This window comes from Durotheca rogersii (assembly GCF_024521655.1).
Source record: "Durotheca rogersii strain YMJ 92031201 chromosome Unknown GGS23scaffold_25, whole genome shotgun sequence".
Lineage (NCBI taxonomy): Eukaryota > Fungi > Ascomycota > Sordariomycetes > Xylariales > Xylariaceae > Durotheca > Durotheca rogersii.
In genome coordinates, this window is record NW_026251256.1 from 219,045 (window position 1) to 233,262 (window position 14,218).

The following is a 14,218-nucleotide window of genomic DNA, read 5'->3' on the forward strand; positions in this document are numbered from 1 at the left end:
GCAGGGGGAGAAAAGAGTTTCTGGGTGGAGATGCGGTGCGGACGGCTTTGGATTACGTAGTAGATGGGTGGGAAGCATGCTTGGCGGCGAGATAGACGGCTCTCATGGTTTGAACGGGGGTGCCGTAGGGTTTGCGTGTGGAAGTCTGATGAGAGACTCTGCGAGCCGTGACGTTGGCTGGCGGTTCCGCATGTCGCTGGAGAGCTAAAGGCGAACTCAACTCAAGTGTAGTAGGGCAGTAAAACCTAAGGAATCGCTGAAGCTTCCCACTTTTCTTTTTTGTAGCTCTGTTTCGAGGCGGCTTGCTACTCATCTCGTGCGAGATATCCAATATGGGTAGACGAGAGGGCGGAAAGGGAAAAAAAAAAAGGGGGGGGGAAGGGGGGGGTCAAGAAAATATTAGAAAAACGAGGTCCATCTCATCACCGGCGATCCCTCGTCCTAACGTCGCACTACCACAAACTACACGCTACCTAGCACGATCGGCAAGGTGGTCAGCAAAGCGCACGAGAAACAGCTGTACAGATAGGACGAAAACTCTCGATGTTGCCACCGTCCACGTAGAAAAAAAAAGGGGGGGGGGGATTCAAGCGTCGAGACGGCCACTTTTAAGGTTCCCAACACCCGACACCCAACCAAAGTTATGCTTCTCTTTCTAGCATTGCCGAAGCTCGAAGCTCGAAGCTGACAAGACAGACAGATAGACAGCGGCTTCTAGGAATCCCGTACAACTTAGCCTCGCTGGTTGGTTCCTCTAGTGGTTGGGGTATGCACCCCTTTCCCGGTCTCCTAGCTTTCTCACAAATGGGACGAGAAAGCGAGCCAGCTCAGCTACCCGTGCCCTACGCCAACTTTGTAGGCAAGCAGCTGAACGCAATTTAGTGTATGGGATCCGCGGCTCTGTGGATATGTTGGATGGGTACAAGGTAATGACCTGGAGGGTGCTGGCTGGCCATGTTCGCAGATGATGTCGTAGTAGCGGTGGTGATGGCAAGTCCACCATACAGCGACATAACTCTTGTACGCGCGTATAACTTTCTTCAGGTGAGGCGATTAATAGTTAGTCTCGACCGCATCGGCTAGGATGGCGTCAAAGGAAGAAGCATTTTGGACTAGAAGTTCTGCGTGCGTGACGGCAGCTATGTTGCGTATGCAGTGCACACGTGCGGCGCGGTATCTTATATACATCATTATTCGACAAAAGAGAAGGGCAGGAGGAAGGAGAAGAGGGCGCCTTGTCGCAATCGACAAGGCGTAGACGTGACCTACCGTGCCGCCGTCGCTGGGGGAAATTTTTTTCCCTCCCATCTCTCTTCTTCGCTCCGTCCTCGTCCCTCTCTCTCTCGCCCCGTTTCGTTTTACGGCTGTTTCCCCTTACTTCCTGTACCACATCCTCGTGATCCTGGTCTGCCGCATCTTGCGCTGGAGCTGGAAGATGCCGTACATGAGGGCCTCGCTGGTCGGGGGGCAGCCGGGGACGTAGACGTCGACGGGGACGACGCGGTCGCAGCCGCGGACGACGCTGTAGCTGTAGTGGTAGTAGCCGCCGCCGTTGGCGCAGCTGCCCATGCTGATGACCCAGCGCGGCTCCGGCATCTGGTCGTAGACCTGGCGCAGGGCTGGCGCCATCTTGTTCGTCAGCGTGCCCGCGACGATCATCACATCCGACTGCCGCGGCGACGCGCGGAAGATGATGCCCAACCTGTCCTGGTCGTATCGCGGCGCCGACAGGTGCATCATCTCGACGGCGCAGCACGCCAATCCGAAGGTCATGGGCCAGAAGGAACCCTGCCGCGCCCAGTTGGTGATCTGGTCGAGGGTGGTCCTGTACGTGGTGGGCGCATGGTTAGCGGACTGCACTTATAGCTCTGCGGCCCCGGACGCCGCCATCTCGCACTTCCTCTCTTCCTGCTTTCCTTCCCTTTCACTCCTGTTTCCGCCATTGGGGGGTAGAGGAAAGAGTAACGTACAAGGCATATTGCATAAAACCCTTCTTGGGTTCTTGGCTAGGCAACAGGACTTCTCTGCGCTCACGGGGCGCGACACCGGTCGATGCGTGGGGTGTTACCGACGTAGCATCGTTTTTGGATGACGTCGAGATGAGGGCGAGGGACTGGAGGGGGACGGTACGGGTTGTCGGCTTTGCTGGAGCTGCGGGGCCGAGACGGCGGTTAGCATACGATGGCAGACGGGATCTGTGGCTATGGCAAGGTGGCGATGGCCTTGGTGGTGGTAGTGGTGGTGGCAATGGAGGCGGGCCACGGGAACTAACCTCGCAGAGCCAGAGCGGCTGCTCTTCTCGAGACAGCCAGCATCGTCGGTACCGCCAACTTAATACTGTGCAGGGCTGGCCGGCAAGGGAATGGATGAGGGTGAGTGGAGAGGGTCCTTCTCGAGGGTGCGGCGTGGCTCGGGAGAGTAGTTGTGTGGTGTCGAGGTTCGGTCGGGTCTGGGTTGGCTTCGGTATCATTAGGTAGTTCGTCGACTTCTCTCCCCCCCAGTTCCGCTCCCGCGCAGACCCGGCTTTCAATTCAATCGGCGTTAAATGACGAGCTACTTTTTTTGCCGCTTCGCTAATCAAGAAATGCCTCGATGCCATTGGCTGGATGTTTCCGGACCATCGCTTTTCCGAACTAGCTAGCGGGGCGTGTTTCTGTGCTCTAATTGGTGGGAGCGAGTCGCAGGTGGCTGCCAGCTGCGGCGCCTCGGTTTACCCACTTTGGAGTATTTACCTTCTATGTACCTACCCATTGATGCATCTACCAAGGTGACCCCTTTTACTGAGGCGAGAGTACCTGTAGTCTCAACTACGTACATAACAAAGGGGTGGGCAGACACTCCCTGTCCCGCTATGGGCACCGTGTTATTGAACAAACCATGGACGTGTCAATATCCGTAAATTGCCATCTTCTCTTGTGCTTTCTTCGCTTGAAAGGCAGGCAGCCAGGTAGGTATGCCTTTCGGTAAGTAAGTAGGTAGGTATTACATCCCTATCCGTACCTCTGTGGCCTTGCTTCTCTCCCTGTCTACTTTCCTCCTTGTTCCGGCCCTCTACACACCTTACTAGCGGAATCGATCTGATCGGCCCCCGTCCGGGCCTGAACTATGCATACGGCTGAATGGAGGTGGCGGGGGAGTCTGAGCAGCGAGCACAGTAGATCCCAGGTCTTGCTATCGTGATAATGCGTATAGCATCTCCGTGCCCTCTACCTAAATAAGGCTCAGCAGCCTCATAAAGCGGAAGGCGAACCTTCGCGTGGGCCGCCATATGCGCCGCGTCCCGTTAAAGTATACATATGCCGACCCGGCCGCGATCCCCGCGAGGTGGGCGGCGTGCGCAAAGTTTAGGCCCGGGATCCCGACGAAGAGGCCGTACGTCTCGAATAGCGTGAGATACGTCAGCATTTCCTGGACGGGGAGGCTCCCGGGGATGAATATGACGCCCATCCGCTCGTTCGGGTGCGCGAATGCGAATGCGCCGATCAGCGCCATCACGATGCCGCTCGCGCCCAGGCTCGGCGCGAAGCGCTGGAACCTGTAGTTCCGCGACGGAAGCAGCGTCGCCAGGTGGTTTCCGAGCGACGAGAGGATGCCCGAGGAGAGGAAGAAGGCCGTGAAATGGCCGCCGTTGCCGCCGAAGGTCGATCGCGCGACCTCGGGGCCGAACTGGATCATGGCAAACATGTTGAAGCCGAGATGCAAGAGGCCGTCGTGGCCGAACGCCGATGTCAGGAGGGTGTAGTTGGGGCTAGAGATGGGTATGTGGTAGAAGTATTGCGTGATGGAGCCGGGCGCCAGGCGGCATGCCCCGTAAAACGAGGTGTTGAGGGCGATGGAGCCGATGATCATTTTCTCCGCGTCGCTGTACCCCTGAAGCACCGGCCCGAATTGGCCCGGCAATTGTAAGCCGAACGCCTTCGTCGACGGCGGCGAGTGCGGCTTGAAACGAAGCAGCTCTCCACGTAGCTTTGCATTTTCCGCCTCCTCGAGCGAAGTGTACTGCTCGGTCCGGATATCCCGGAGAGACCGGCGCACATCATAGGCGGCACATGCTACGTAGATAGTCGCGGTGGCGGCGACAGCCCAGAGCGTCGGCCTCAAGATAGGCACGGGAGCCCCCGGGATTCGTACCCCGAAAGCACGCCTCGGCGGGCCAGCCCTCGCAATACCCCGAGGCTTGGTAGTCAGGAGGGTTCTTCCGAGCCGAGCGCGCAACATTGTCGACGATGACGGTAGGTTGCCGCACTGCGCTACCTTCTGATAGGCACCTACTCGTACCAAGACCGCCTAGTTGGCGCCAGCCATCAGAAATTCACCCAGGGACCGTAACTAGGGAGTCGGTGTTCGGGGTGGGGCGGTGGCACATCAGAGGGAGAAACGGGGGGTTGGGGCCAGCAGGTAAGCAGGAAAAGGTCGTGATAGATGTCTCGGGTGCGAAAGGTGGAAGAGGCAGGCAAATCTCGAGACCTACCTAACTTAGGTAAGGAGGAACCAGAAGTAGGCGCGCCACACGAGCCCCCCAAGTCCTTTACTTACCTACCTACACGCCACTTATTCCAGCCACAACCTCCCGCTTCTTCCCCCCCCCCCCTTTAGCCCCCCTGTTGCGTTTGGTCTTTCGCCCTACTGTTCCGTGATCTCTGGGACGGGAGGGGAATAAGCATTGAGGCTTGAGGATGTTACCTACCTCTCACAAGACACATGGTTTGTACAGCTTGGGCTAATTATACCTACGTATGCAGGTACCTACTTACCTACAGAATATGGCCACTTCATTGGATAATGCAACCCGGGCGAACAGAATCTATCCGCACCGGCATGCAATGGGATTAGGATAGAACAATGAGCTAGCTGCTCCCTGTCCGCGAGTGCCCAGTGGGCTACCTACGTACATGCTACGCCTAGGTAGGTACAATATCGCAGCAGCAGGCCGATCCGGGTCAAAATTAGGTAGGCATGCTACCCTATCCACGGTTCTATCCAGTATGCGGATGCCTGAATGGTGGCCTATGTCGCCTTATGCACTTAGGTGCAAATCTCCATAGATGGATGTGCAGCGGGAGAGTCGACGCCGCCGTCATCTGTCTGGATAGCTATGTATGCGCTTGTGAGCTCGCGACGAAGTCTCGTGCCCTCGCCCTCCTCCTCATCGTCGAAACTCCTCGAGCCTCTTGCGCTGCTTCCCCTCGGCGTCGAAGTTAGCCGGGTCGAGCCAGGACTCGAGCGCCTGCTTGATGCTGGGCCACTCGTCGTCGACCATGGCGTACCACGCGGTGTCGCGGTTGCGGCCCTTGACGACAAAGTGCTTCCGGAAGAGACCCTCGTACGTGAAGCCGAGCCGGAGCGCGGCCCGCCGGCTGGGCGCGTTGAGCGAGTGGCACTTCCACTCGTACCGGCGGTAGCCGAGGTCCTCGAACGCGTGCCGCGCTAGCAGGTACATGGCGTCGGTGGCGGCGGGCGTGCGCTGCAGCTGCGGCGAGTACATGAGGTTGCCGACCTCGATGCTGCGGTGGTTCGGGTCGATGCGCAGATAGCTCGCTATGCCGAGGATGCTGCCGTGCTCGTCGTCCCCGCCGCCGGCCCCCTTGTCGCCGTTCGGCAGGATGGCGTAGAACACCGGGTCCTGGCCGGCCAGCTTGGCTTCGAGGGCGGCGCGGAACACGGCGGCGTCGTCGTAAGGCCCGTCGAACATGTAGTCCCACAGGTGCGCGTTCTCGGGCCCCGATATGTGCGGGTAGAACGCGTCGGCGTGCCGGGCGGACAGCCCGACCAATGTCACGTACCGGCCGACCAGCCTCGTGTCCTGCGACGGACGGCGTGCGGGGCCTCCGCCGACGATAGTACCGAGGGGATTAGGGGCGCGGCCTGCCATGGTTGACGACATACGGAAGACACGCTGGAATTGTCGCATAGGCATCGATCTGAGGCTCGAGGGGGGTGGAGGAGCGGAGGAACCTAAACAACCGACTACTGACACGGAGTCCGGGGGCGGAGTGGAATGGATGGATCAGTCAATCAATGGCCGAACTCGCTCCGCTCTCGCTTGCATTGGCACGTTGTTGCCATTGCGGAATAAGTACCTTTCCCGATTCAGCTAATTAGCTGTCAGGCGTAGGCATTTTATACCTATATGCCTCGGAGGTAGGTACTCAAGCTATGGAGATTCTAGTTGCTGTTATATGAGCTGCGATAACCGGTACATAGTAATATACGTACCTGTCCCCGTCCCTATGCGTAGCGGTGATAACTCTTGAAAACCCTATGGTTATGAGCCGGATGCTTGAAAGCGGACGGCGCGGGCCGACCCGTCTTCGCCGATGCTCTATACAGGAGGTAGTGGTTGTAGGTAGTAGTTGAAGCAGCGCACCGGAGCCAAACTGATTCAACAATAACAAATGCTCATTCACAGGTGAATTCTAGGTAATGTGGCCTTAAAAATACAATAGTGCACACACCCCCGTTCCCATTCTATCACTACCTACGTCCCCTTCACATCGACTACGATACTCCCCTTCTAGTCCTCGTCTCTTTCTTCATATTGGTGGGTGTAGATAGGTATACTCTGGCCCTGAGCGGCACCCAAAATAGTACGTAACGCGCCTCTTCGTCACCACGGCCGGGCCATCCTCGCCAACCTGTTCTACCCGCAGCTGGCGTTGCAGTCTGCGTCGTAGGTGCAGGTGCCCTTGGACCAGCAGCATCCGCACATATTGGAGTAGACCATCGAGTCGGTCGAGTCCTGGCAGACGACCTACACGACAAGCTACGCATCAGCGAAACGGCCCCGGAGAGCGAGGAGGAGGGGCGAAGAGACGTGGGGGATCGCGAGGGGGCGTACTAGAATGCCGTCATAGGTACAGCCGGCAGTGGCTCCGTTGCACGGCGAGTGGATCCCGCCAGACCAACACGTGCTGCCGTTGCCGTAGACCGAGCGGTTCGGGTTCCATGTGGGCGACGCCGACACAGAGGAGAGCGTGGCGGGGAGAAGGAGGAGGAGGAGGCTGTCTGCCAGCATCGCGACGTCGTACTTCGAGATAGGAGCGTGGTTCGTTTATGGGTATGTACGAGTCGGACGGGTATTATACGCCCTGTTCCGTCTCTTCTCTTGCTCTTCTCTCCCCCTTTCCGGTAGTAAGCCGTTCCTAGTGTGGGATATGGCGAGGCTTAGACAGAGGAGCTGGGAATATTTCCTGGCTTTCGTCCCTCTCAAGCGGAGTTGGTGCGTCTCGCTACTTCGGCGAACGAGCGGACAGCCAAGGATATTTATATGTGGCTACCTACCTCCTTACCAGGCAGGTAAATCTTGGGTCGCGACTTGCCATTCTTCGCCTCGCGTGGCACGGAGCCTCCCAGCCGCTTCCTTCCGTGACAGCCAGTTATGTTATGTACTTATTCTTATAGCTGCGCCGATAAGTCGAGCTAACTACCTCAGGTACCTACTTGGCATAGGTACTAACTCCCTCCTCTAGGAGGTACCTACCTCCTAGGCGCCTCTACGCGATGTAGTAGGTACCTATGTTAGGGCGTTATTAACTACCGGGTGGCAAACGCCCTCCCTCCTGCTATCCGTAGCAATATCCGATGCCGGTCACCATAATCTACCCGTCACGAACCCCTTCCTACCGCTGCCGCGGTGGCGTAGCACAGCCGGTGAGAGACGATTCTAATACTTAGAAAACCTGCTGCCCCTAAAGCTAACGCGTAACGATCCTATTTAGCTAGACACGGACGATTCCCGACGTGACGGGAGATGGCTATGGTATATCAGGTTATTTAAGAGCTGGTCCGTAACATGCCTCGGATGGTCCCGTCGATGGAATACCTACATCACGGCTTCGAGAATATGACTGAGAATATGACCACGAGAATATGCGTCAACCGGAAAAGCCTCGGGATTCGTCGCACGCGAGAACTATAGGTTGAAACTCTCTGATGTATCCCCTCGGTTAGAATGAGCTCTACCGACAGTTAGCTGTGGTCCCATAGGAGCTAGGTATCCGCCACGAATGGGGATGGGACGCACAGCTTCGTCAAGTAGCAGAGTCTCTCGTGTTTCCGTAAGAGGACAGTGGAGTAAAGGAAAACAAAGCAGGTGAGTGCGCGTTTCGGATGATTGTTTAGGAACAAGATAACTCGAATGTAAACAGGCGGACGGAAAGGATCAAACCATACTGTTTAGGCCGGTACTAAGGTAAAGTCTTCGAACCTGTATCTCGCGAGCATTGTATGATGTAGATGATAGCACAACGAGTAAACCGACTTAGGAGGCCGAAACGGTAAGCGTGAACTACTTATCGTCACAATCGGGTACCATAGACGCCGATATCCAAACAATATAATCGGTACAATGAAGAGTACCGGATACACGTCCTCCTCTCCTAGCGAGAAAGAGAGCGATACAAACTACGAACCTAGTAGTGATAGCGACCACGTTGAACCCCCTAGGCGGAGATCTCGCAAGGCGCCGAGGCCGTCGCCGCCACGGCCACTCAGGCGATCGGAGCGTATTAGGGCTCTCAATGAAAGACGGCAGGCTAGGGCGCCCGTCTCGTCGATGGCACCGCCGATGAAGCAGCAGATGAAGCAAGTGCAGAAGCAAGTGCAGAAGCAAGTGCAGAAACAAGTGCAGAAACAAGTGCAGAAGCAGATAACCTCATCACACCAACAGCTACCCCTGCCAAAGCTTCCAGCACCACAAGTTCAACCACTATCAGAAATGATACTACCGCCGGCGCCAACAGCGCCAACGATACTACCATCGGCACCAATCGCGCCAACGATACCACCTCCGGCACCGATAGCATCGGTGATACCACCTCCGGCACCAATACCGCCAACGATACCACCTCCGGCGCCAATAGCGCCGACGATACCACCCCCGGCACCGGGGGCGCCGACGACACCACTGCCAGTAGCCCCGGAGCTCGAACGCGCTCTGCCGGTGCCCGTCGCTACCCTGCGCGATCTCCCGCCGGAGCTGCTCATGGCGATCATGGGGGAGCTCAGCCCGGCCCTCGGCATCCGGCTGGCCGTCGCGATCCCGGAGATCTTCCAGACCAGCATCATCAACGTGTTCGTCCACGACGCGCGGCGCGTGTACAACTCCCGCCGCGGCTCGCACTGGTACTTCCAGTCGCCCCACGAGGCGGTGCGGGCGGGCGCCGCGCTGCCCCTCCTCGTCAGCGCCGCGCGCGACGGCTTCGGCCCCCTGACCCTCGCCCTCGTCGCCGACGGCTACGAGCAGTTCGTCCGCGAGACGTACGACCCCCTCGCCGACTCGTACTTCTGGCTCTACCGCGCCTGGCCGCCGCCCCTGCGCGCCGCCGCCCAGGCCCGCAGCCCCGACCCCCGCATCTTCCGCTGGCTGCTCGAGCGCGGCGCCGGCGCCACCGCCAACGCCCGCTGGGCCAGCAACGACGGCTCCCTGCCCTGGCCCCGCTCCACCTGCCTGCTCGCCGGCACGTCCCACGAGAACTGCATGCTCGTCGACGACAACCTGTCCGTGCCGTGCATGACCGCCTTCGACGAGCTCATCATGCGCCTGTCCCCGCCCGAGCGCGACGACGACGGCCGGCCGCTGCCGCTCGAGTACCGCGACCGCGACATCCTCGAGTGCCTCGACCTGCTCCTCTCCGACCTGGCCGTCGACGTGCCGCTGGTCGCGGGCGCCGGGCACCCCAACTACTGGCTCGAGCGGCGGGTCCAGTCCCTGCAGGCGCGCGACGTCCTCGACGTCCTGAGGCGGCGGCTGATGGCGCGGCCGGTCACCGACCCGGACCGGTTCAGCTTCGTCGCCGCGCTCAGCGACTTCCTGATGCCGCTGGCGATGGACCCGACGGGCCGCATGGACCGCGACGCCGCGACGCTCATCCCGCTCGTCGACGAGTCCGTCAGCGGGGCGCTGTACGTGCTCACGGAGCTGTTCCACGCGCGTGAGAGCCCCAGACAGGCCGAGACCCGGGGGCTGTCCGACTGGGTGGGCCTGGTGCGGCCGGCGGCGGCGCAGAGCGGCCCCGCCCGGGTGTTCAACCAGCTCGCGTACCGGGCGGTGAACCGGTTCCCGGAGATGGCGGACGCGCTGTCGGCCATGCTGCGCGAGCACCAGCGCCCGGACCTGGACAGCCGGCTGGTGCAGTTCGCGGTCCAGCTGGGGCTCGCGGAGAGGGCGGCGCACCTGATCCGGAACGGGACGGCGCTGCGGCTGCAGGCGCTGCTGATGGCGATCGAACGGTCCGACACGGACGCGTCGATTCTGCGGACGCTGGTGGACGCGCACCTGGCCGCCGGCGGCGGCGCCATCGAGGACGTCACGCCGTGGCACCCGCTGGCCGCGCCGCCCAACGACGGCGCCGGCGGCATCCTCGAGCCGGCCGAGGTCGAGGCCCGCGCCGGCCGCCAGCCGCTCGACTACGCCGTCGTGCGCCTCCAGATCCCCGCCGCCGAGCACCTGCTCCTGCGCGGCGCCGACCCCGCCCGCGTCCAGCCCGCGTCCCTGGCCGAGCTCGTCCGCGTCCGCGACCGCGCCCGCGCCGGCTGGTTCAACCCCGTCACCCTATTCTCCGGCGAGAGCCCCCCCGTCTCCTCCCGCGACGCCAGGATGCGCCTCGAGGCCGTCGTCGACCAGCTCACCAACCTCCCTCCGCCATCGCCGTCGTCGTCGTCGTCGGCGTCGGAGAGCGGTGGTTCGCGCAAGCGCAAGCGCAAGCGCGACGACGACGACGACGACGACGACGACGAGAACAGCAGCAGGCGCAAGTCCCAGAGGACAGAAAGTCCGTCTCCCGAGCCGTGATTTTCGACGCCGAGAGAAAGGTGAGTCACTCGTAAGTGTTTTCACGTTTTTGTTTGTTTCTTTGTTTTAAGAAGGGAAAAAAAGCGAGAATCCTTTGTGTTTGGTTGAAGCTAGTTCGGTCAGAACAGGATTGTTTGAACTGGGAGGATAACAATACAGGTTCGGTAAGTATTAGCTAAGTATGATAATACGCAGGTAAGTTGTGTACCTGAGATGTTGATAAATCTGTAAATGACTCCAATAAACATGTTTCTCTGTAAATGACTCCAATAAACATGTTTCGTAATGTCCAAGTCTAAACCCGACGAAGCCAAGTGAAAAAGACAACGACACCGTCTTGTTTGTAGTCGACGCCCCCTTCTTTCCTTTTATCTACAATAGCAGCGGAGCGGGCGCCTTTGGTAATCATCTAAATACCTATTCAAAGAGTATGGTACGTATGCCCTATCGCAGTAACACAACTAGGGGAAACAGAGACCCGCCAACCCCCCCCCCCCCTCCCCTTTAGTAAAAGAAGCTCGACGTCGCTCTTCTATCTGTATGTCTATCTGCCTATCGGAGGACTCACTCACTCGCCATTACTGCCTCCCCTCAGCCTCGCGGTCGCGTTCGGCGTCGCCGCCCAGGACGCTGGCCTCGTCCCGGTCTATCTTCGCTTTGTCCGACGTGCCCGCCTTCCACCCGGTAGCCGCCTGGATGACGAGCACACCGAGGGAGAGGACGACGGCGGCCTGGAACAGGACGCGCAGGGCGTCGACATAGCCGCTGACGGCGACGGCGCGCTCGGCGTCGGCGAGGCCGCCGTGGAACACGAGCGCGGGGCTGCCGACGAGCTTGCGGATCAGCTCGGCGCGGTCGGGCGGCGGCGGCCCGCCGCTGCCGCCGTGGCCGTCGAGAGCGCCGAACCCGCTCTCGAGGGCGGCGCGCAGCGTGCGCGCGAAGATGCCGCCGCCGATGGCGCTGCCGAAGCTGCCGGCGAAGCCGCGAAAGGTGCCGAGCAGGCTCGTCGCCACGTAGTGGGTCTCGGGCGGCGTCAGGTGCAGGAGGTGCGCGAGCGTGTAGTTGAGCCCGGCGCCGGTGAACAGGCCGTTGGCGAAGACGGCTGCCACATACAGCGCCAGGGGCGCGTCCGCCGTCGAGATGAGCGAGAGCACGAACAGGCTCGCCGCGAACAAGGCGAGAGACACCAGGCACGACAACCAGAAGCTTCCCGTATGGCGCACGTGCAGCCACTAAGGTAGAAATGAAGAGCGGGTCAGTAAAATGATACACACCCAAGTTTCTTGCTCCAGATGCTCCTCGACAAAGAGAGTGTTTGGAGATAGTCGAGACGTAGGCACCAAATAAAAACGACGAAAAGATAGGAGGGGTTGCTTACGCCGACGAGGAGCCCGCCCATCCCGAACCCGAGGTTCGTAGGGATAAGCATGCTGCCACTAGCTGCGGGGGCGAAGCCCCGGACGGCGAGGGCCGTGATCGGGGCGTAGAATAGCACGGTCCAGCGCGCGGCCATGAAACCCAGCTGGGAGATGCACAACAGCAGGGCGCCGCGGTTCTGGAGGACGGCGATCGGGATGATGGGGTCGACGGCGACGTAGTACTCGATGAGCACGAACAGGGCGAGTGTCCCCGACGAGACGACGAGAGGGACGACGCGGATGCTACCCGACAGGCCGAACAGAAAGAGGATGACAGTAGCAGACTGCGGAAGAATGCTCGAGTCAGCCGGGTGAGTCTCGCAGGAGGGTGGAGGGTGGAGGATCAGCCTAGCTAGGGCCCGCCACCAGCGCCTATGACGGCTTACTACTTACCAGGAACAGCCCGCCGAGATAGTCGATCCGCTTCAGCTTCGTGGCCAGCGTGGCCCTCTCCTCCTTCAAGATCTGGCTCGACGAAAACGAGCTGGGCACGCTGAGGTATATGCCTAGACCGGCGACTAAGCTGAGCGGGGTCTGGATCCAGAACAAAACTCTCTACATGAATGCGGCCGGCGGGCGTGTGTAAGTCGACGGATCAAGATTCACATAGAACAGGACTCGCGGCAGCGCTTACCCAGCCGGTCACGGATATTAATCCGCCGAAGACGACGGCCCCGAGCGAGACACCGGTGGTGAAGCCGGCATTACTGGCCGGGCACAACAAAAAGGGGGGTCTCCGATTAGCTTCGCATCCGGATAGCGCAACGACGGAAGCTTGGTAGGGAGCGACAGGAAACATCGGGAGGGATGCGAAGGAAGAAAGCGCCAAAACTCACAGCAGCCCGAAAAAGAGCCCACGCTGGCGCTTGCTCGCGAGCTCGAGGATGAGGACGACGGCGAGGACCGTGACGCCACCGGCGCCGACGCCGGAGAGGGCGCGGCCGGTGACGAAGGCGGCGAAGGAGGGAGCGCGGGCAGTGGCGGCGCAGCCGGTGGCAAAGAGGGCCGAAGCGGCGAGCGCGACGGCGCGCGGCGAGAACACGGACGCGAGCTTGCCGGCGACCGGCGTCGACGACGACATGGCGACGAGAAAGGCCGCCGCGAACCAGACCGCCTCATCGTACGCGTCGAGGTCCGCCGCGATCATAGACTGCGCCATCGTGATGCCCGACATGTTGCTCGCTGCCCCACGGGTTTTAATTGGTCAGCTTCCACTTTTCTCCCCTTCTTTCTACGCTGTTGCCGGGTTGGCCAGGACTACGCGGGGAATGGACATGGCGCCGTGACTATGGCCGACGGCACGCTCGGGCGAGGCGCGCTTTTCTCTTTCTCACGTACCTATCAAGAAGATGAGGAGGTAGACGCTCAAGACGATGGCGACGGCGCGGCCGCGGCTCACCGTCTGGTTCGGGGTGTCGAGGTCTAGCGAGTCGGTGGCGTCGTCTTGCTCGCGGCCGTACTCGGAGGCGCTGGCGATGGACACGCTGCCTGCTCGTAGCGAGCTGGAGCCGGACCGCAGGAGCGGCGTGTCCTCGGCGGCGTCATTCTCGCCGTACTCGGCCGCGGTGGCCGACTTCGGCTTCCCCGGATCGAGGGAGCTGCCGGAAGCTTCGGCTCGCGGCGGCGACGGCATGGTGTTGGCTAGGCGCCTAACTTGGAGCGGGCAGCGGTGGCTGACGGCTCGGAGGGCATCGAGAGACCAAGGAGGGAGCGAGATGAGTTTGGGAGGGCAGCAAAGCTAGTGAACCAGCCTTTGACGACTTTTGGAGTACGGATGCGCAGAATCCGGAGAAGGACACGCGACCCCGAGGACAAAAGACGCCGAGAGGTAGGTAGACAGAGACCTGGTAAGCGAAGGAGGGTACCAGCGGCGGGGAGGACAGGGGAGGGCCGGTTGTCGTCGAGTTCACCATCAAAGACAAGGATGACGTAATACCCCCGGCTAAGCAGCACAGTCTCTCTCTCTATCTCCTGTCGGGATTTCCGAGACGAGAGGGAGGCACAAGGC

General features: G+C 60.3%; 6 protein-coding genes across 6 annotated transcripts; all 6 read right to left on the bottom strand.

The window, feature by feature from the left end:
• Positions 1 to 1,374: 1,374 nt before the first annotated feature.
• On the bottom strand, positions 1,375 to 2,315 carry GGS23DRAFT_606987 (mitochondrial NADH-ubiquinone oxidoreductase 20 kd subunit; the record flags this gene model as incomplete). The annotated part of the gene is made up of 3 exons (XM_051519978.1): positions 1,375 to 1,825; positions 1,971 to 2,151; positions 2,273 to 2,315. 3 exons carry the CDS (start codon positions 2,313 to 2,315, stop codon positions 1,375 to 1,377), a joined length of 675 nt encoding a protein of 224 aa, XP_051368942.1.
• A 589-nt stretch (positions 2,316 to 2,904) lies between these two features.
• Positions 2,905 to 4,459, bottom strand: GGS23DRAFT_240593 (uncharacterized protein). The gene has a single exon (XM_051512162.1). The coding sequence runs from the start codon at positions 4,216 to 4,218 to the stop codon at positions 3,211 to 3,213; it is 1,008 nt and encodes a 335-aa protein (XP_051368943.1). The 5' UTR covers positions 4,219 to 4,459; the 3' UTR covers positions 2,905 to 3,210.
• Positions 4,460 to 4,741: 282 nt separating this feature from the next.
• Positions 4,742 to 6,127, bottom strand: GGS23DRAFT_581739 (putative acetyltransferase, GNAT family). The gene has a single exon (XM_051517201.1). The coding sequence runs from the start codon at positions 5,915 to 5,917 to the stop codon at positions 5,147 to 5,149; it is 771 nt and encodes a 256-aa protein (XP_051368944.1). The 5' UTR covers positions 5,918 to 6,127; the 3' UTR covers positions 4,742 to 5,146.
• Positions 6,128 to 6,465: 338 nt separating this feature from the next.
• GGS23DRAFT_581741 (uncharacterized protein) lies at positions 6,466 to 7,537 on the bottom strand. Its single transcript, XM_051517202.1, has 3 exons — positions 7,433 to 7,537; positions 6,839 to 7,057; positions 6,466 to 6,751 (listed from the first exon to the last, which is right to left on the bottom strand). The coding sequence occupies exons 2-3, from the start codon at positions 7,013 to 7,015 to the stop codon at positions 6,641 to 6,643; spliced, it is 288 nt and encodes a 95-aa protein (XP_051368945.1). The 5' UTR covers positions 7,016 to 7,057; positions 7,433 to 7,537; the 3' UTR covers positions 6,466 to 6,640.
• A 730-nt stretch (positions 7,538 to 8,267) lies between these two features.
• On the bottom strand, positions 8,268 to 8,770 carry GGS23DRAFT_581742 (uncharacterized protein). The gene is given in 2 exon segments (XM_051517203.1): positions 8,268 to 8,631; positions 8,644 to 8,770. 2 exon segments carry the CDS (start codon positions 8,757 to 8,759, stop codon positions 8,535 to 8,537), a joined length of 213 nt encoding a protein of 70 aa, XP_051368946.1. The 5' UTR covers positions 8,760 to 8,770; the 3' UTR covers positions 8,268 to 8,534.
• Positions 8,771 to 11,283: 2,513 nt separating this feature from the next.
• GGS23DRAFT_240646 (MFS general substrate transporter) lies at positions 11,284 to 14,161 on the bottom strand. The gene is made up of 6 exons (XM_051512164.1): positions 13,549 to 14,161; positions 13,047 to 13,392; positions 12,845 to 12,917; positions 12,604 to 12,765; positions 12,171 to 12,494; positions 11,284 to 12,024 (listed from the first exon to the last, which is right to left on the bottom strand). The coding sequence occupies exons 1-6, from the start codon at positions 13,841 to 13,843 to the stop codon at positions 11,371 to 11,373; spliced, it is 1,854 nt and encodes a 617-aa protein (XP_051368947.1). The 5' UTR covers positions 13,844 to 14,161; the 3' UTR covers positions 11,284 to 11,370.
• Positions 14,162 to 14,218: the final 57 nt, after the last annotated feature.